Genomic DNA, 22,849 nt, shown 5'->3' on the forward strand with positions numbered 1-22,849 from the left:
CACTAAGCAAACAGCATCTCAGTGCTCAGCTACTTGCAACACCGTATGAACTGGTTGTCTGGGGAGCAGCAACAATTGAATTTTTTATTTATAAAGCCACACCACCACATAAAAGACCACCACTCAATAGAGACCTTGTACTAGCTTTTGAAGATAGAGGATCAAAGTTTCACAGTTGCTTCTGCTTGAACATCTACAGAGTGGTAGTTAGTGATGTAAGAAAAAAAATAGAATTTTTATTTGCACAGTAGATTTCTCAGGATAACTGGAATGCAAGGTTTTTCAATTTTTTTTTAAACTTTAGACTAAGATAAATCCTGCAGCCCAAGGGGAGTTCATTGATAAAAGACTGTGAGTGAACTACAATTATCTCAAGTAGCTCGCGTCAGACTGGATACTGTGAGCAAGCTCCGTAACAGTCAGGGTCCCCAAAGGAAACTGATGTTTTGATGATTGCTCAGTCTCCTTCTTTGTACTAGTATAAAGGCAAATGGGTTTGATGAGGTTGTCCTCTAAAACAGAAAAACTTAAGAGGCAAAGTTTAGTTGCCTGGAATTTAGCGTCATGACATTTTAGGAGCCTATTTTAGAGTGCTTTATAATTCCACTCAAGCTACAGAAAGTCCTGCATATCAAGCGCACAGAAGCTGTTTAATAACCAACTTCTACTTTTTTGTTCTCCTCTTCCACAGGAAGGCTTTTAAAAGCATGTTCTCCCATTTGATGTTATATTAAAACATATTTATCAGTGTGAACTCCACTACACTGACAAAAGTTATAAAATATATAAATTAAACTGTCTTAACCTGTATGTTGTTCTGACTCAGTAGTCGTGTCAAAATGATAGTTTTTGCCTGACCTCTCAAAAAAATATGTGAAAGTAAACTTAACATACAAGACAAGACATCAAGCAGAAAAACAGGCAATATAACCTCTGTCTTTAAAATCAGTAAAGCTAGTTATGATTTTCCATCTTAGAAAATTACTTTAATGGTCCTTTAATTTCTAGCACATAATACTAGGACATGAAGCCAATGCAGTCTTTTTAAATACTGAATATAATACTGCCTTTTTATGAAACCATATGTCTCTTTTTAAAAGAAGCTTTTATCATAATGATGGTACATACAAATAACAAAAGAAAATCAGAGTACTGAAAAATGCAGCACATACCCTGTAGCTCCCAAACCTTCAGTGGTTCCATGTTGTTAGTAGTTTCAATTAGATGTTTTTTAAACTCTTTCAGATTATTTTTCAGATCAGGGTGCATCTGCCTACAATGAAACATATTTTTTTTTAAAAAAGGCAAAATCAATTGTATCCATCAATGTCTAATTTATCTACAGTACATAGCTAATACAGTACATAGCTAATGCTGTGTCTTTAGGGTAACAAGCAAGGATTTGGGGTGAGAAGATGTGATTTCTGAGGACTAAAAGCCGGTTAACGACAAGAAAGATTTCAGTTGTTTTGTAGCAGTCTTATCTCAAACTCTGTTACATAGATTTTGATGGAATAAATGAACTCAAAGATTAAACAGTATTAATACATGACAAAAGTAACTGTATCATTAGTTTACTGAAGCATAATGCATGCTTATATGTATTGTAGATTTACTCTAACTGTATACAGCATTTGTTCTATTACCTACAAAAGAAACAAGCAACACAATGTTGAGAGCATCTTTTATAAATTACCATCACTGATAAAATCAAACCATTGAGCACACAAATCACTAGTGAGACCTGAAGAAGAACACGGTGCCCAAAAGCCTGGCAATTTTTTTTGAAAACATAATTGGGCTAAGTTTTGAGGATAGAGACTTCAGCCTGCTAAAACCACCCTCAGACTTGTAATATAGACCTAGAAATGTCAAATACAGTTTGAACTCTTAGAAATTCCTCTATGAAGCAGCAAAATCTTAATGAGTTTTGAGCTCTGATTGCTGTTTTTACTGACTTCTTTGCAAATTTACCTTTACTATTTTTTTCTCCTGTTCAGACTATTGACTCTTCTGTGAATAAAAACTGACAAGTAAGACCCATCCAGAAGCCACAACCAAGATCCACTATCGATGCTTGGTCCCTCATATCTCTTTTTCACTTGTGTTACAGCCAGTGCAGGCACATAATCAAAAGCACATAAAGCCAGCTGAAAAAAGGGACCCTTCTCTGGATATGTATCATGGTGTGGGTTTGAATAGTGTTAATTTACACAATCAAATAGTTCTATTTCTAAGATTTTATGTCTTCTGCTTACATACGTAAGCATTTCACAGCAAACTATAACCTGTGACATGACTATAACCGAGGGACAATTTAGAGATGACTGAAACATCTCTTCCATCTCCAGTATGAAAATGAGAAGAAAAAAATTCAGTCTGGAAACAATGTCAAAAAGCCTGAGTAATTATCTGACAGATTCACAAATTAGTCACAGTGCAACATCAAAAAACTAAATATAGCTAAACCTAGCACAAACCTAGCACAATCCAAGAACAAAAATAGCTTGGATAAAGATATGACATAAGTGTTTGATATCACCTGCTGTGGAAAGTCTCTAATACACAGGTGAAACAACATGGGAGTCTGCAGATCTGGATGCACTTATATCTCAATGTGTTTACTTTTTAAAAGGTGGAAACGGGATGGGCTCTCAAAAATTTTGACAGCATTAGCAGCCTGATTTCTAAGAAGACTTATGGCTTGGTGAGAATATCTACAAGCAAGTTTACTTTTAGCTTTAAATAATAAGAGAGAGAGTGGCACTAGAGAGAGCTCACACTCCTGAGTTTCTTTTTGAATCAAAAAAACCCCAGGATATACGATTCACTGCATGGATCTGTTACAGGAAAAGGGATCACTTTTGAGGACTGCAACCATGAAATTAATCCATCAATGGAGTACTGGAAGGAGCCCCCAACAGGGTAGCATTCAATTTGATCTAACAGATTTTAATTTGAAGATAAAAGAGTTTTTGCTAGAACAGAACACAAATCCAGGAACTCCAAAATAAGATGATATCTATAATCAGCTTATCCTGCACGAAATATCATTCCTTAACTCTAAGAAATGAATGAGTATTCATCTTAAAACTCCTTATGTAGCTACAACACACAGGTTTGGACTGCGTCCAGTTCTGGCGTTCCCACTATAAGAGGGACGTGGATCTGTTGGAGCGTGTTCAGAGAAGGGTCACAAGGATGATCCAGGGGCTGGAGCACCTCTGCTACGAGGACAGGCTGCGGAAGCTGGGATTGTTCAGTCTGGAAAAGAGAAGACTTCGGGGGGACCTAACAGCTGCCTTCCAATACCTGAAGGGAACCTACAGGAAGGTTGGGGAGGGACTTTTTACAAGAGTGTCCAGCGATACGACAAGGGGAAATGGGTTTAAGTTGAAGGAGAATAGATTCAGATTGGATCTTAGAAAGAAATTCTTCTGTACGAGTGTGTCAAGACTTTGGAATAAATTGCCCAGAGATGTTGTGGCTGCCCCCTCCCTGGAGGTGTCCAAGGCCAAGTTGGGCAGAGCCTTGAGTAGCCTGATCTAGTTGAGAGGCGTCCCTGCCCATGACAGGGAGGTTGCATTAGATGATCTCTAAGGTCCCTTCCAGCCTAGGCCATTCTATGATTGTATAATTCTATGATTTGTTGTGCTACTATTACCATTTTGAAAACCAGCATTTTGATTCTAATTATTCCATATGAGATGCAGCAACAAATGACCGACATGGAAAGATGGTGGTTTAAATTTTTGTGACTGTTGTCCAGACGAATTTTTTTTTTTACTTTAAAAACAGTTTACTGTACACATTCTAAGAAAATTAGGAAAGTAAATGTAATAAATTGAAATTAACACAACAAACAATTGTTGCATCTTTACATCCACAAGACATACACAAAAAATTAATCAGAACTTTCATCAGTACCAAAAAAAATGTAATTTCCACATAAATCTCACTTCTGTGTTTTGTGGAGTTTTTTTTAATTGTTGGTTCAGGTTCCAGAAAAAATGCAGAAGTTTAATTATAACTCATATCAACTCACTTTAATTTGCCAAAGAGAAATCCTTGGACATCAGTTTCCTCATCATCCTCCTCCTCCTCTTCTTTTGTTTCATTTGCTCCTGAACATACAGCACATGTAGACAATACAAACCAAGAAATTTATGGATGTACTATGTTCGTATGAGTTATAAACTGGTTAACAGAAAGATACAATCAGAAAGCTGTCATTCCCAGATATAATCCCAATTACACTTATGCATTCACATTTTGGTATCAGCATGAATCACTTCACAGAAATTAGTAACATTCAAATTAATTTTTTAAATACAATTCATCCAATAGTTGCATTTTTTATATAAATGAAATTGATACGGTTAAATACTTCACTTCTCAAAAGAGCTATTTCTTAGTTTAAGTGGTAAGGTATAACTCTTACCAGTCAACTTCTACCAAATTTATGCCTGAAAAGCATGAAGACTTTAAAGCGCTTGAATCTCTAGCTAGCGTTTGATGTAAGTCAGAGAGGAGTTTCTTTCCCATAAAGAACTATGTTTGACATGATGCAAAAGCTATGAAAACTTAGTCTTGCCACAGAAAGTTCACTAATTTTCATTATATCTTGTAAGTGTCCATGCAAAGTAATTGTGTCAAAATGCTCTACCTACTGCTTTCTGTGGCTAGTGTCTCATTTCAACATGTAACATATACTGGTACTAAATCCTACGTCACAGCACATCTTTCCTACAGAAGATTGTAAAAGTATTTCCACACAAACTCAGACAAAAAAAACACCTCACCCCTGAAACACTAATGTGTGATACTGTATTAATGAGCATAGAGTTGCAAACAAATATGAAGTAATTGAAGAACGAAGTTTAAACCATCTTAGTCTTCTCGAAAGAAAGAAGACTAAGTTACATTTTGAAGAGCCACAGAAAACAGCGATTAGAGGTCAGGTAATGAACGGTGCACAACTGTTCACAAATGCTTGCATATGTTTTGATATCTTCGTTCCTAATGCCTGAGACTTCCTTCCGTAAAAAAGAAATTAAGTACAACCTTCAAAACATTACTGACTTTATAACCGTAGATTATAACACATTTCAATAGTATCTCCAATAAGATACTATAACTAAATTAGAAAAAGCCACATACCTTTAACCTGTGTGTCATCTACTGCTTTATATTCCGTGCTCTTTATTGCAAGTTCTACACCATATCCAGATAAATACATTTTCCTGGAACTTGGTTTCTGTTTGATGATATTATTTTAACAGAACAAAAAAATCTAATTTAAAAGTTGTATTTAGAGGAGTTTAACAATATCTAATACTGTAACTTTAAACTGTTACTGCAGTCATAACTTAATCTTTCAATTTATGATTCAAAGTACAAAATTCTACACCAACCAAATGACAAGAGGCATGCAAGGCATACAGTTCCTTGAGAAGGTGTGTAAGAGAAAGTAAGGACTTCCTTTATCTCCTGCAGACCACAGAAAAGCTGTGCAAAATTGTAGTCACTTCACATAATATTAGTAGAAAGACTAAAGCAGGCAGAGCTGGTATATAATTCTTGATGCCTTACAATTCACATTTTATCTGTCATTCACTTCCTTGTAATTTTGCCAGACTTTCAGCATGTTTGGAGGAAATTCTCTATTTCCGCACCAGATCGATTGTTTAAAAAAATTTGATATAAGAGTTAATTTTCTGCAAGAAGGACTAAGAAAATGTATTAAACTACCATTGATAAAACCTGGTTGCTGCTTATCAAAACCAAACAATAAGTATTTATAGTCATGGAGTGGAAGTTTCTCAGGGAATAGCCTAACTACTCAGAGTGTGCTTATTTTTGAAAATGTGCCCTAATTTGCCCAAAATGTATGAACATCCCCTTTACAAAATGCAACTTGCACGTGCACAGCAGCAATTTCCTGGAAGCCTTTCGGCTTCAACTTGCCATTTTAAAAAATCATTCTGCATTGAGAATCCTCCAGCGCACAACTGAAAACCTGGCAGGGCTGGGGTTTTTCTCTGTTGGTCTTCTAAGCAAATCTCAATGCAGGGAGAGTGAAAGCAGCCTCGCTGATATTGGCAAAAAAAAAAGACAGCAGAAAGACTGTACCTCTTCTGCTCTCAATGCTCCCTCTTCTGGCATTTAATGTAAAAATGGAGGGAGAATCCGTCTCAGTGGGAACCAAAGAATAAGAACGGAGGATGTGAGGAAGGAAGAAAAGGAAGAGAGGTCTGAAGAGAGAAAAAGTGCAGAAAGGAAAGACAACACGTATTTGGAGGGGACCAGGCCGCATAAGCTGACCAGAGCAAGGAGACTCTAACTATTTAACTCAAATAAAAGTACGTGAAAGAACGTAAAAGTTCAGTAAAAACTATACCTTATACAACTTAGAATTTAAGACCAGTTTCCTCAAATTCTCTATTTCATTACGGTGAACAAACAACTCAAAGCCATCTGCAAACTACGGATCTCATCTCCCTGAAATGCCCGGTCTACATAAATCACAGTAACCTCTCACTCCATCAGATTACTCTTGTATTAGCCATGCTTTTTAAGATGCATACTTTGAATATAAATTACAACAGCCTTCCAATAACCAAAACTGGAGACAAAATAGTTCCATCTACTGGTATTTGTCTTGTTTTGTTTCAGGGAGAAGAGTAAGAAAAGCATTCAGAAATACGTTTAAAATACTGCCGCTTTGGAATGGAAGCATTGAAAAACTGGGCAATGATCTTGACTGTTATACCCCCTGCTGCTGTACTACAATGAACACATAAGATTATACTGAGGATATATAAAATTTTTAATTAATTATTTTTCAGTTTGATTTTCTATTTTACTTCCCATTTTTCTAATGCTTATTACTCATATATTCAGTCTGCTGCACCAAGATTTCACCCAAGAACTTCATACAATGTACAAAACCTAGACATATAACCAAAAACGAGGTATTTCGAGATCAATCAGTGATGCAAAAGTGTTTGCATGCAGGATTGGATAACATTATGCTTCTCCCGCTTCAAAGTTTCTATCAGGTGAATTGCTTCACCTAGATAGTTTTAAAATTAGAATATATATAGCACATGATTTAGGCAAATGCAAAAATAAACATAGAAAATGTGTTTTGTCAAAAAGCAAGCAAAATAAAGACTAAATACTAACAGTTTACAGAATCAATCTTAATTTGAACTGCATACCTGAACATAATGCCGAAGAACATAAACAATTTCCCCCTTTTGCGCCTTCTCAGATAAGATCTTGTGGAATTTGACAAAGTCTTTGGTACCCATTTCTGCATAAAGAACAACCACTGGGCCATCCTCTTTGAGAGTTGGAAATTTATGATCTCCCTTAAAAAGATATGGCCTGGGTCTGGTTTTAAAAACAAATAATTGTGTTATTATATATTCATGAAAAACTAAAACAGTGACAGTTTGCCTATTTCATAATTGAAAAAAAATAATAGTAAGGGCTTATATCCTAAAAGTATTCAAGCCATGTTAAAATCATTTCTAAATAATCCTGATTGCTCACAAACAAACTTAGAACACCAAATTTGCAAATTAAGTCTGAGAAACTGAAAAATCAGCATCAACTACAAATAATTTTAATATATTTTATCACAGCACAGAGCAAATGAAAACAATAGCACTGAGACTTTGTGCAACAATCAGTTGAAGCTTTTAATTTAAAAAATACATTACATCTATTAGAGATATACGGAGCAGTCAGTGAATAACAGAGGAACAGAGGGATATTCAGCAAAATTTCAGAAAGCTGCTAACATGCACAGAAACTAACCCCTTCTTTAACACCATGGAGCTCTGTTAATGCAGCTGATTTTGCAATTTTTGACTGCCTACCTACCCTCCTCCTTGAAAGCCATGTCTAGGAAAGTTATGCTTTCTGTAACTTCGAGGACTTCTTAGTGACTGCAAACATCTTTTGAATAAAACCTGGGAAAGATGGAAAAGTAACACAAGATACAACCAAGCAATATACTTAAGGTGCTAATCACCCAAGTACACCTAAAATTGCCTTTGCATAGCCACACTTGAAAGACCAGTGAACCTTCTCCAAACCTCTCACATAACAAGTTCAGAAACTCTAATCCAACATGCAAACGTGTGTAGCAGATGCTCACTGAAAAGTCATACAGGAAAGATGTGAGCAGGACTCCACATGTCAGAGTTTCTGCGATAAAGCTTTGGAGTATCTTCAATACAAAATCACAGAATAATTTACTAGGGAAAGGAATTGTGGAGGTCACCTGCTCCAAACCCTCACCTCAGAGCAGGACCTTACCATCAACATCCTACGTAAGCTTGGTAGGTACACAACCAAAGACCGCATTTCTGAGGCAAGACACAAAAGGAGGGGTCTGGTTTGAGAACTAATTTGGGTGCATGCGGCCACGTGTCACAGACATACCAGGCAAGCAAAGTAGGTGTCAGCAGGGAGTCTGAAACAAAGTGAATAAGTAAGCTCTGTCCAAGAACAGATCCAGACTTGCCCCAATGAAAGCACACATATGGGATGTGACTTCTGCAACTTCCCTCTCATATCCAGAAGGACAACTGCCACTTCTAGAGAGTCGAAAACCTAAACCAAGGGATCTTCTTCTTACCTAAGTAAAGCAGAAAAATGGTCTCAAAAGGTGGGTACCAAGTGCTGCCATGACTTTATTCAACACTGACAGTCTCAGAGGAAGCATTTTATAATGAACATGGCTCACTAAAAAAACAATTAAATGCTGCAGTGAAATAACACTGCATAGGGCTACCATAATGACCTTGGATTGGAGAATTAAAGCATCCAGCCCTTGTAAATCCAACATCTCCATTCTCTGTTTCTCTTTGACACTGAGTAGTAGTGAGAAGGAATTGATTCTCCTGCTCTCCGAGCTGAAAGCTAATTAACTCCCTACTATAAGAGATTCTCATGAAAAGGCTTCTTGAAAGGGAAGGAACAGCAGTTGGGCAGACAGGAAAAGATCAAAAAAATACAGATGCAGAGTTCAGGACTTGCTTACCAGTTACTAAGGTAGTACAGGCAATTATGTTTGCCTAGATAGTTCCCAAGACAGGATGCAGGAGGAACGTGACTGACAGGAGACAGCAAACGTGTCCTTGGCAGCAACAGCCCCATAAGTCTTTGTGTTGTGGTTTGGATAAGCAATCCCAACCATTTAACCACTGAAGATCTTCCTTTGACATATCCAGAGCCCATGAGCAGCACATTGCAGCTCCACAAAAAATATGTCTGATTAAAGCCATGCAGTCCATTGCAAGGTGGCTGCAAGCACAACAGACCAAATCACAGTAACTGCTGCATAAAGGACAGGATAAGTAAAAACTTTGATCTTGACGTGCAGACTATTTGGGGCTCAAAGTGCCTGAGACTTCCTGGATCTCAGGCTGAACTGACGGACTTGAAAAAAAATAATTCTGCAGCCTCTTCTTTCTCTTCCAGTGAGATTTGAGACTATAATCCCTAGAAATAGAATGTTTCTAGTGCCCTCATCATATATGTGGAACTTGAGGACACAACTGAAAGCCGAGTTTAAGGTAGCTTGGCTTAAGTGAGAGAGTCATGACAGACAGAAGACAGAAAAAGAAACACAAAGGAAAATACTTTGAAATAAAAAAGGAATCAATAAACCAAAGATATATTTCTTCATAAAAGCCACAGAGAAAAAGAACAACTGGTTTAGAGGGAACAATGGTGAGATGGCACACTGTCTCACACACCATTTGGTCACCATACAGAAGAGAAAGAACACGAGTACAGCTGTATCTGTAGCACCTGGGTTAAACACCTCCAGCACAAGTGAAAGCATCTGCTAACCAGGCTAAAACTGGAAGTAATAGTGGCAACAATTACCTGCAGGTGAACATGTTTTTCTCAAAGTCTAGTTCCAGGAACACTAAATATTTGAGTGACCCAACTATTTTTGGGGTGAGGAGAAGAAGAGGGAATTTATCAAGATTTTGTCCCTGAAACTATGAAGGTTGTCATGTGACCAGTGCACGTAAAACTATATGAAACATAAGAACAATTCAAGAGAACAGACTTCAGTTTTCTTGTGAGCTTTTAATGGTTTCTAGATGTTTGTTTCAATTCCAAAGACTTCAGGATTCTATTGTTTAGTATTGTAACTTTCCAAACTTGTGAATTTGGGGATAGTATCTCCAAAAAAAGAGAATGTGCTGAATCCAGTTACCTGCTTTTGAAGAAGAGTATATTCAGACACTGTGATAAAGTGTTAAGGTCTCGTGATGCCTTCAATGACCAGAAGAATTCAAGATAATTTTAAAAGCCCAAATACAGTAAAAACAATTTATGTAAGAAGGTAAGAGACATTTGTTAGGCAGAATGTAATAGTGAGAAATGGGACATTGCAAACACCTTGACTATTGAGCAACTAAAAGACAACGATTTAGTACATTCCATAAATGGACTTAGAAAACATCACAAATCACACACGTAAGACACAAAATTGTTTTCAGAAGCAACCATCCCCTAAGAGACAAATTTATAGGCTTTCAGGGATTTTGTTTTTTTCAATTTATATTTGATAGTAAAATCGAAAAAAAATGCCCTACTAAATCATGGAATCATAGAATGTTAGGGGGTTGGAAGGGACCTCGAAAGATCAGCTAGTCCAGCCCCCCTGCCAGAGCAGGATCACCTACAGTAGGTCACACAGGAACGCATCCAGGTGGGTTTTGAATGTCTCCAGAGAAAGAGACTCCACAACCTCTCTGGGCAGCCTGTGCCAGTGCTCTGTCACCCTCACAGTGAAAAAGTTTTTTCTAATATTTTTGTGGAACCTCCTGTGTTCCAGCTTGTACCCATTGCCCCTTGTCCTGTCATTGGACGTCACTGAAAAGAGCCTGGCCCCGCCCTCCTGACTCCTCCTCATGTTGAGGCAGACCTTTCTATGTATGTTCTAGCTTAACATCTATTATTGCTTGTTCTGTTGCTGGGCAGGCACCACTGAAAAGAGATTGTCCCCTTCCTCTTGACACTCACTCCTCAGATATTTGTATACGTTAATAAGATCCCCTCTCAACCTTCTTTTTTCAAGACAGCCCCAGTTCTCTCAGTCTCTCCTCACAGGAAAGATGTTCAAGTCCCTTGATCATCCTCGTAGCTCTCCCTTGGACTCTCTCCAGTAGGTTCCTATCTCTCCTGAATTGGGGAGCCCAAAACTGGACACAGTTTTCCAGGTGCGGTCTCACCAGACCAGAGGAGAGGAGGAGAACGTCCCTAGACCTGCTGGATACGTTTTTCTTAATGCACCCCAGGATCCCATTGGCCCTCTTGGCCACAAGGGCACACTGCTGTCCCATGGACAACTTATTGCCCACTAGGACTCCAAGGTCTTTCTCCATGGGGCTGCTTTCCAGCAGGATGACCCCTAATCTGTCCTGGTGCCTGGTGTTACTCCTCCCCAGGTGCAGGACTCTATGCTTGTCCTTATTGAACTTCATGAGGTTCCCCTTTGCCCAGCTCTCCAGCCTGTCCAGATCTCGCTGGATGGCAGCACAGCCTGCCTGTGTGTCAGCCACCCCTCCCAGTTTCGTATCATCAGCGAACTTGCTGAGGGTGCGCTCTAACCCCTTGTCCAGGTCATTGATGAGATATATTTCAGCTCTACATATCTCCATGAAGTGGTTGAGGGTATGGACACTAATTACATTATGGTGACCTCGACCATTGTGGGGCGGAAAAAAAACAACACAAAACCCCCAGAAGATGGTATGTATAGTTCTTGAAAAAATTAAAATTATTCTTAATAGAGATTCAACATTTTGCTTTCATTATTTTGTCATTATTTGCCATTTTAATAGGTTCTATGCATTTTACTTCACAGCCCAAATTCATTCTGCATTAACGGCAGTTTCCACAGGACAAAGTCTGCAGAAAGGCTTGGCAGGTGCAAAAAGTAGCACAAGGTGAGAAAAAGTTGTGCCAGCTGAGGCAGACTCCTCTTCCATTCCAGTGCCAGGCCCTTACAAATTCAGAAAACCTCAAGTGCAGCAGCACTGACTACGAAGAAAGGTCTGTCAGCAGAAGTACTGTTTCAGATGGATGAAATCTAAGTTTGTATGGAAAGAACACCATAACTTAAACTTGACTATCCCACACCAAAAAAAAGTGAAGAAATACAAAACTACTCGCGTGGTTCAAAGTGGAAAGCTCTAAGATTTTATTTTAAAACTCTACTTTGATGCATGATTGATGATTTCTCATAACAGTGTTTAAATTACTTCAAAAGCACAAGTAACTCTTTTAAAATAACATATACTTTAAATGGGTATGTCTTTACATATCCAGTAAACAGAGATTTATATAGGCTTGGCCTTATCAATAAGTAAACATAAAATTTCAAAATATTACAAGTATATATGCAATAATAAATTATCCTCTATAATAATCTATTTCTTCTCTTAAAAGAGATCATTACATTTACCTCTTAGTAGCCTTCTTCAGCAGCTTTTTTATTTCATTAGTCTTACAGGTGTGTTTCTCATGGATAACCACAAACGCGTTGCAGCCTTCTGGTGGAGGTTCATCAGCTGCAATCTAATATTTCAACAATTATACTCAAAACAGAATGCTTTGATTGCACTTAAACTCACATCCCCATGATTAAAATAACTCAACAGCTGCCATTGAGCTATTTTTCTAATTAAGACTATTCAAAATTGGGTACATGTGAAAAAAGCAATGGAAAATATTAGAAGATTAAAACCTTATAACCTTTGTGAGATGTAATCTACTAAATGCAGTCATACTGCAGAAAATGCAAGTCCATTTATGTTCTGTAGAGACAGGGCTAAGAAATCTCCACCACAACCTGAAATCACAGTCAGTTCCTGAGATATTTTTAATTTTAGTTCCTATCAGCAATCATGTCATTGGACAAAGATTTGACTGCTAACCAGTAAATCCCAAATAACTAACGGCAATTTATGCTTCTCTATCCCTCCCACCCCACTCCTCCCCCCACCTTTTATTTTTTCCCTAAGAAAACTCCATTCAGCTATTCCCATGTAAAGTGGGAATCATATAACTGCATGTCAGTGACTCTGGATTCACAAGCTGCAAGATAAAAATGAAGAGATTTGTGTCTGAGATGATGATATTGCTCCAGAGAACACTTGCAAAACCCCTTAACTTTATTACAGCTTATTATCTTTCAGAAACATGGATTTCTCACTTTGTCTTGAAGGTGGCACTGCTAAAATGAGGCGTAGCAATTTTAGGCTAGAGGCACAGTGAATTTATGTCCTCGCGCTTTTTCATTAACAAAGCAGGTATTTGACTATTCTTTCAAATTTTCAAGTACTAAAATAATGAGAGACGCAAGAAGCCCACTATATAACAAATATAAATTACTTGAAGCTACAGGAAATTTCTTAATCTGGGAATATCTGAATTCCCATATGATTAATTAAAGCAATACAAAAAAAAAATCACCCTATAATCTGAGTTTCAAAAAGGAATTTCTGAAAATAATGCTATCTATATAATTAAACTTGAATATTTGTTCCTGTCAATATAAGCAGCTTATCAGGCATCCTCTTTATAACGGATCATGATTGAGTCTAAATAATGTCAGCATATATTTTACTGAACTCTGATAATGAACATTCCTTACTCTGCAGCCAAAATACCACATAAAATGATGTACCAAATATATGAGATTATATAGTCACCTGCTGAAACATCTGCACAGTTGGAGAATATGCCCGTATGGAAAGTGCAAACTTCAATAGATTGATTTGCAAATTGGATAAAAATTGTCCTGCTTTCTTCAAGATTAAATTGTAATAGGAAAGCTCTGAATCTGTTGAAGAGGAAAAAAAAAAAAGACAAACTGTTAGTATTTAGCCATACAAAATGTGGTGTATCTACCTGAGCTACCTCACTGGCAAATACTGTATTAGCGCTGCCTGGCAGTTCAAAAGTCTTGAACGTTGTCCACTCTAATTGTTCCCCTCACTACCAATTCTAAAGGCCTAATGCAACAAAAATACAGCAAAAGTGAGCACAATAGTACTAGTTAACGTAAAAATAATTTTCAACAATATAAAAATCCACTAAAGACAATAATGTCTCTCTGGAGACCTCACACAAAACATCTCGCTTATTTATTTATTTCTGTTTGTCAAGTTTAGGCTAGCCTTTTAATGCAAATTTTGAAACTTACTTTCAGTCAGCACTATTTTACAAATTATTTCCCCTCATTCAGTCTTGAAACACTCCAACCACGCAACTTACATAAAGAAAAACCTTTTGAAGGTGACATTCTTTGGGCTACTCTTACATATCCCATTTCTTCCCTAAAGATACATGATAAACAAGAGTATGAGAACGGATGCAACATGTGAAGTGGCTTCACCCCTCCCAGCACATCTCGCCTTCTCAAGGGCGAAATTAGGACTCCAAGCAAAAAAAGAACACAGATGGTATCCGGGAATGACAGAGGTGATAATAAAGAACGTTAGTTGGAAATAATCTTCATTTCTTCTTCTAGAACCATATTCAAGCGAATACTCTCATGCTGTCCTTGGACTGTTAGGCAGCCTAATTAGAAAGAGGTTGTGATATTGTTTTATCAAGTTGTGAAAAAAGACCTATATCTGATTAAGAAACTGTCATGGTCTAACACCAGCCAGCAACTAGGCAGCCGCTCGCTGGCTCACTCACTCACTCACTCACTCCTTGCCCCCAACCCAGAGGAACTGAAAAGAGAATCAGAAAAAAAGTAAAACTTGTGGATCGAAAAAGAACAGTTTAATTATTTCATCATCATAATAATGATGACCAACATCTAGCCAGTCCCTGAGCGGCAATCACCTCCCTGGCCAGCTCCTCCCAGTTCATATACTGGGCATGATGTCCTGTGGTACGGAATATCCCTTTGGCTAGTTTGGGTCACCTGTCCTGGCCATGCTCCCTCCCAGCACCTCCTCACTGGCAAAGCACTGGAAACTGAAAAGTCCTTGGCTTAAGATAAGTGCTACTCAGCAACAACTAAAACATCCCTGTGTTATCAACACTGTTCTCATATTAAACCCAAAACACAGCACTGCAACAGCTACTAGGAATTAACTCAACCCCAGTCAAAACTAGGACAGGAATAATGTTCACAAAAATTTTCAGTGGGGCTGCACACATTTTACAGTGTGATATTCTTGAAAGCACACAAATTCTAGAACCAAAGCTGTGACCATACCAAGCTCTGTGCACCCTTCCTGTTCTAGAGGTTCCTCTTCCACAGGAGGAACAGCTGAAACATGAGTGATACAATCCAGAATTGCCAATTTATGCCCCTCCTCCAAATAATCTATGTAGTCAGCACGTATTTCACTTACATTGATAGATACTACCTTGAAACTGCACTGATTCAAGATCATTTTCATGTATATTTCAACTGTTATCCTATAAAGGTGAAAAACTGCAGCAAAGAGAAAGTGAGGCGCAGGGAGGAATCAGTCGAGCCATCTGGCTTGAATTTAACTGTGTTCTCAGGTCAACATCATATTTTAAAGTTGCTTTTGCTGTGAAAGTGGAATGACCATGGCAGTAGGAAACTCCCGAGGGTCTAAAGTGGCACCAAATTTTTACACAGTGTGAAAATCACCTCACATGATTTAAGCTGCCAGATTTTACCTGCCTCAGCTGCAGTAGATCTCAGAAGTACTTGTCTCAAATTACAATTGCAACAATCAAAACGCCATTCTCTCATCACGGGCTAGCTGCCAGCAAAATGTTACGCCACACACAACAGCCCTACAGGTCATAGTTTTGGAAATATCCATCAACTGCTCCCCACAGCCCTGTATACAATTTTCATAGCTAATCACTTCCTATCCTCTCTTTTGTTCTTAAAGCCCTAACCTTATTTTGTTCTTAAAGCTTACAAGAGAGCATGAACCACATTTCCAGAAAGCTGCCTTCCCATAAATTGTATGTGATCATTACTGTCTAATACTAAATTCAGGGGATGAAATCCCCACCTCTTCTGTGTTTTCTAAATCTACCAAATAGTCCTTGCAGAAAAATGAGATAAATTTGGCTTCACATGTTCCAAGCAGTGAATGTGAAAAATCTGGAAGTGGCACATACTTCCAGACTGCAATGTCTTTCCAATAACTGTATTTTCAAATTTTCTTCAAGTTTTCTCCATCAAGAAAAAAAATCGATCTGAAATTTCTGCCTCTCCACTCAGCCCCAAATAGGATCCTATTAAAAAACCGGAAGAGTTATTAAATATACACTTCTGAAGATATCACCTCAACAAAATATTTTTACCATAAGACTTTGGATTCCTTGGCTTACAAATTCCAGCTGTGCTTTCACTGCTGTATATACACCAGCTGACATTTTTTCTCTAGAAGGTGATTAAGATGATGATTTTAATAAGGAAAGTAAGAAGAAAAAAAAGGTAATTTGTCATGTGCCTCAAAAAGTGATTGTATAACATACTGACCACGTTACATTTACCAAATCATGCATCCACACTCTTGCTACTTCAACTTACGTAACACTGTTGGCTTCATTCAGACTAGCACTGGACCTCAAACTTCAGTAAGATAAATTAATGCACATCAAATGCTACACGATTCACCTAATTCAAACCCACTTTTTAAAAAGTTTATGACATACAGAACGATGGTTTCAGGTTTGCAAAGTTTCTTCCACATAGTGTTTGCTCCTTGAAACTTGAGAGCTGCTTGCCCTCCAGGCACATTTTAACATTGCACTCTATGCCAAAGAGTAAAAGGTGTAATAAATTTCTTTATAGCGGACCACAGACAAACAGATGTTTCTGGTCACAAACTGCTGCATGGTAGCATATTACCACTAAATTCATTAACAAAGTTGATTTACAAATAAATAAATGAGACAACATTAATAGGATATAGCTCCAGATTTTAGATATCTGAACGCCTGTGTATGAGATACGTAGCTGTAAACTTCTGTTCTAGCCAGGAAAGATACAGCCTAGCAGCCAAAAAAACCTGAAAAGCCATTTAGCTCACTGTAAAGATGCCTAAATTAGTCAGCTAAATGGCTCTCTCAGCTCTTGTAGCCAAATTCATTAGATTGACTACACCATGAACTGACCAGCTAGCTAAGCTGACTCACATTTTAACACTGATATTTACTCTCCACAGTCTGCAGCAGTATCTCACATCACTGGTAGATTTAAAATAATTAAAGGGAGGTGACTAGGAGAGTCACAAAAGGACAGGTCTGTATGACAGTTCCTCGGGTACCACGCACATACAGCACAGAATTAATCTGGATATATGCTGGGGGCTCACAGGAGAATTCAAAGCACTGAGGTACAGGAGGTAGGGAGAGTAAACATAAAGGACATAGTTGAAAGAGCACAGGGTGCTGGGATCACTATTTTGAGGGATGGGAATATGGGAATTGTTCCAGCTGCACAGATGCCTACATCTGTACCTACAGATCAACTAGGGAACGAGGAGATCCCAGCCAAGAGCAGCTCAAGCAGTCACTGCGGAGTCAAAGCCCTGTAACATGCAACCAAGATGCCAGCAGAGAGGGAATACTTTATTTTATTGTATGGTTATTATAGAAGTGCCATGCTTGTGGACCTGATACCTCCTGAATCTTTAAGGTTGATATGTACAAAAAAACCACTTATCTAATTTAGTTGTGAATAATGTGTATTCTTCTAGATTACAACAAGTAATTTGCATGATTGTTGTTTATATGCAATATGCTGTTATATTTTTTCTTTCAGAGAAAATAGTTTCCCTATTAATATGTTTATGTGTTCTGGTTTGTTTTGTTTCTTTTTAATATATATTTTAGAGGCTGCTGAAAATCCAATATATAAACTGAACCACTTGGGATGACAGTAAACACTCAAATTATAATTAGTCAGCAAGGAACTGGCTTCACTCTGTGCTCCTAAATTAACCTTTTGAGATATAAAAGCAGCAGCATATTTAAAACGCAGTCTTCAGTGTTTTGTAACTGTGCTATTTTGAATACGAAAGTTTTGCAGCTTTGATTTTTTTATAACATACATGCAGCCCAAAACAGTATCATCTGCATTTCCAAATCTTTCACAAGCCTAGCAGCGAGTATGGTACATATGAAGTAGGCATGCACCTGTTGTCCATGCTACCTGAAGGCGTCACTCTAATTTAATACAGCGCATCCCATCATTAACTTTTTGATGTTTTTCATAAAATATAATCTCAGAGATGCCCAAGTTGATTTGAGTTCATATTAAACAAAATGTTAAAGTAACCAAATAATACATCACCACACTAAATGCTTTACCAAATTCCACGTACATTGTTCCTACCAAATCCATGAAATTGTTTACATATATCATAGCTAAACAGACCATTACTAGACCTATTTTGCTAAGGCCGAATATTTTAAACAAGTTGGTTTGATTATTCTAAATTTAAGTACCGATATGCAATGGATTAGAAACCATCCAAGGTATAATTAAAAAAAAAAAGTCACTACATTTGATTTTTTTATATTGCCTTTTAGCTTTCATGACTTCTGAAATACTCAAGAGTAGGTTGGGATACAAATCTATCATCCACTTCTCCTATAAATCCAGCTTTTCAGCTTCAAATCTAGTAATTATTTAGTTTCTATGAAAATGTTTCTATTTAAAAACAACAATGCTTTTATTTCTATCCCAGTTATCTACCCTATCTGCTCTTGGTATCATCCAAGCAGAAGTGAAAAGCCAGTCACGCCAATCAATCCTTTTTAAGCCAGATCTTTTAATTTGCCCAAGCAGTTCCTGCTACTTCAGCCTTAGTGCATCATGAATATCCTGCCGTGCATCTTGACATTCAACAGCTGAGACACAACCCATTCCACACCACCTAGAGAACCAACTTCTCCTCACAAGTGCACCAGGAGACACTTCTCGGTAACTGTGCCACTCCAGTATTTCAGTACCAGTACTCTTCACTCGAGCTGACCATTTCACTGTAGATGCCTAACACATATTTCCCTACTGAAACTCTCTTTAAGTGCTGCTGGATACATCCAATGCTCATATTTCTATTTCACACTTAGCATGTAGACTTCAATACTGACGTGATGTTGTCATTAAATAACCACTTTCTTTTCCTCTAAAGTGGAATCCTTCCTTGTCATCCTGTTCATAAAGAGCATTGGTTTGGTTGTATAACACTATCCCAACTATGAATTGACTTTAGATGTGATAAATGTAGAAGTTTGCTGACCATAATAATATACACATTAATTGCTTAATATGCTTAAAATAATATTTCAGTACATTCTCCAAGTTCCCCACTACGAGCACCTAATACTTCATCAGCAAGAGAGGCCATGCAGATTATTTATTCTCAAACATACAGCTTATCCAGGTGAAGTAGGTAATTTATGTAGTTAACAGCTAATTTCAACAGACATCTGTGTTACTAATAATAAATGTCACCGATGCTCTAAATTCCTTGGAAAGTTGGTCCAAGCAAACAGACAAGAGATGGCTGACAAAAAATGCTGACACATAATCTAATACACGGATCTTGTATAAAAGCAGTACCTGCTGCATCTAAACCAAAAAAAAAAAAAAATTCAAGTAAATATTGACTTCTGGAGGTCACCTTATCCGAACTTTTACTTAAAGGAGACCTAATTTCAATGCTAGATTAGGTTGCTCAGAGCCTCATGCAGCTGAGTTTTGAGTATCTCCAAGAGGAACGTTTTCACAGTCTCCTGGAGCAGCCTGTTCCAGTGTTTATGTAACCCCACGGCAGAAATATTTTTCCCAGTATCTAACCAAATTTGCAGGAGTCTATACAGTGTCTCTGCTGAACTGCTCAATGCTGCTGTTGGCCTCTCTCGCCAGTTCGCCGAGGCCTCTCTAACGATAGCCCTATCCTCCAGTTTCTCAGCTTCTCCCTCCAGTTTTGTCATTCACAACCTTGTAGAGGCTGTAACCCACGTCACTGGCACAGACCATGAACAGAATTAGTCAACAGCACTTGCCTCAACAAACTGCCAGAGTAGCTGACCACAGGTCAAATCCTGCACCTACTTCTATTTGCCACGTCCTCCTGCCCTCACACAGAATGGCTTAGAAAAAAATCTTCCACCTGGGTCTACTGTTCTCAGCAGTTTTCTCTGGTTTTGTTTATACTCCTGACCCCAAACCATCCTCAGTTTTCATCAGCTCCCTGTAATTTTGGGGGTTTGTTTTCTTTTTTACCCTTCCAGTTGATATACAACTATAACCACAGCTCTTTGTACATCTTCTGCTTCTACTATACCCGCTCTACAGGATTGACAAGGAAAATATAGGGAGACAGTAAGGCAGAACACCATGCTCTACTCAGCACAAAAGCACATCGTGGAATCAAGCCATAAAATGTTTACTATGTGGGTCCCTGTTCCTTTCCTAGTAATTTTTTTCATCTGTTGGCTTCTTTGGGTACCGCTGAGTACTCAAAAAACATACTTGCTGACCTATTCACCTGGACATCACAACTTCTTTTTGACTTACATTCTTCCAGTCGCAACAGTTGAAGCCTGTTGTTTCTCAAGTTGTCCTTCCCATATATAGCATTTTTCACACAACAAAGATCAATTTCTGTCACCACACTGTCATTTCCCCCATGTTCTTTCTACAATTTGTTAGCTTTTGACCATTAACGTAACATTCAATTTATCTGAAGTCTCTTCTAGTGGTAGTGTTAGGTCCTCACACTCATGCCTAAAGAGCAGTACTATTCTGAAGTAAAAAGTAAAATGAAAAAGCCTTATGTTGAAGATTTTTTTCCACCTTGTTCATCTATTGACCTACCAAGCAGGTCTAATACTGACCAACCTGTTGTAAAGCCTGGTAGGTTTCCAAATTTTCCAACACCGTGGTCATTTCTAGTAAACCGCTCTCCAAGCTGTCTTCCAGGGTGCCTTGCTTTTAAGCTTTTTTTGCTAGATTTTATGCTTTTTTCTTCCCTCCAAACTTCTAACAATTTAATATTCTTCTGTCTAATCATGCAAGGGTTTTTTTAATCTTATTTTGACAGTGATAAGTTTTTATTCTAAAACACCAGTACTATTGCTAGAAAATGGTCTCTATGCCATCTACAATATTAAACTCTTTTGGTTGTTCATTTTTTCCTTTAGCCAGCACTCTTATTTTAGTTATCTGTGGTGATCTCTCCTCTAAAAATATCCACCTTACACAAAACATGAAGTCTGAATATCCTATAAGCTCTTGCTGAGTCACATAAGAAGGTAGGGATCCTTAACCGTTACACTTCTGTTCGGTATTGCAACTGCAGGTCAGTCCATCCCATCTTTACCTTTAGAACTCCGCTACCTGTAGAGGTCTCAGGGGAAAATGTACTACAACTCTCTGAAATAAAACTCCCTAGAGTAAGCAATAGTGGAAGAGTTAGTTCGGCTTTACCTGCCTTGAACTAGTTAATGTGTTAGCTTGAAGTGTAAAAGTTAAATACAGTGCAAGATGACATATTAAAACTAGCATGCTGTTCAACTTACCTCTGTGCTTATAAACTGTTAATTCTCGTACAGTTTCCAAGAACTGCCAAAACTTCTCATTACCATCTTCTGCAATAAATTCACTGTTTGAAAATAAAAATGAATTGTCCATAGGTTGACATTATCCAAAGATGTACTACAGTAAAAATCTTCAGCTGTTTAAAATAACAAATAGCCAGTAACAACAAGAGTTTTAAGTAGTCAATGATCCGCTAACATTTCTGCAGCATAAAACACTGAACAGTTGTATAGTTTGGTTAAGAGAAATTTTGAACAAAATACTAACAGTATGAACTCAATCAGAGCTGTAAAGCAAGCAGACTATTCTCTGATACAGAAACAAAGACAATCTTTAATTTTATTTTTCCACAGGTATTCCAATATACAGTCATAAATAAAATCAATTCAGCACACAAATTCTATTTAATAGTGCCTAAATATAAAGACCACACACTCTGACAGGTTACAGTTCTTAACTAAATTACAGGCTTTTATCGATGACATCCTCAATCTCTGGTACACGTTTAAACGTTGGTTAATTCTTACAAACCACAAAAGGTTTGTTTTATTCCAAATACTGTTTTTCCATTTACTGGTAACACTTTCTTGCTTTGGGCTTTTATATTAAGGGTACATGAGTTGCTTTTTTTCCCCCTCTCTTATGTCTGTTAAAATGATCTACTTGTTAGTATGACTGTACTTGGTTTTCAGAACTTTATTTTGGAAGTTTGCCACTCCTTTGATTATAGAAGCTTGCAATTCTCCCCTCCCCCAGAGTTCTCCAAACAGTAAGTTTAAAAAGAAAACTAACAACAAAAAGATTTTAAACCAAGCTGGCAGGGGAGCCATAAAACCGTAAGATGGGAAGATATTTTCACATTTATTCGGAAATAATATGTTAACAGCATCTTTTTTAAAAAGATGTTTCACTCCTACAGCTTCACATCTTCACCAACAGCTTTGCACGTAATTAATTCATTCACGAGTGGAAGCAAACTAGGTGGGATGAGATGAAGAGATACTGTTACTCAGTGGAATGTAGGGATCGTGTGGATTGGCCCATTGCACCTCTTCAGCCTAACCTGCAGAGCGTCTCTAGTAGGTGAAACCCAAAGGCAATCGAACACTTAACACAGGGAAAGCCTGTCAGCAGCGCCCGGGACGTTTCACAGAGGGAGAAAGCGGCTCAGCCTTATGGAAAAGAAGCGCTTTAACACACACTCTAGTACGGGAAAGAGAAACGCAGCCACGCCACACG

General features: G+C 37.8%; 1 protein-coding gene across 1 annotated transcript; it reads right to left on the reverse strand.

Moving 5' to 3' along the window:
- Positions 1-366: 366 nt before the first annotated feature.
- Positions 367-21,674, reverse strand: LOC104271900 (UDP-glucose:glycoprotein glucosyltransferase 2-like; the record flags this gene model as incomplete). The annotated part of the gene is made up of 8 exons (XM_009866725.1): positions 367-512; positions 1,173-1,273; positions 4,046-4,124; positions 5,161-5,257; positions 7,224-7,398; positions 12,506-12,618; positions 13,755-13,885; positions 21,592-21,674. Coding segments are annotated over 8 exons (925 nt in total), but the record flags the coding sequence as incomplete, so codon positions are not given.
- Positions 21,675-22,849: the final 1,175 nt, after the last annotated feature.

The sequence above is a fragment of the Apaloderma vittatum genome, unplaced genomic scaffold, assembly GCF_000703405.1.
Source record: "Apaloderma vittatum isolate BGI_N311 unplaced genomic scaffold, ASM70340v1 scaffold20623, whole genome shotgun sequence".
NCBI lineage: Eukaryota > Metazoa > Chordata > Aves > Trogoniformes > Trogonidae > Apaloderma > Apaloderma vittatum.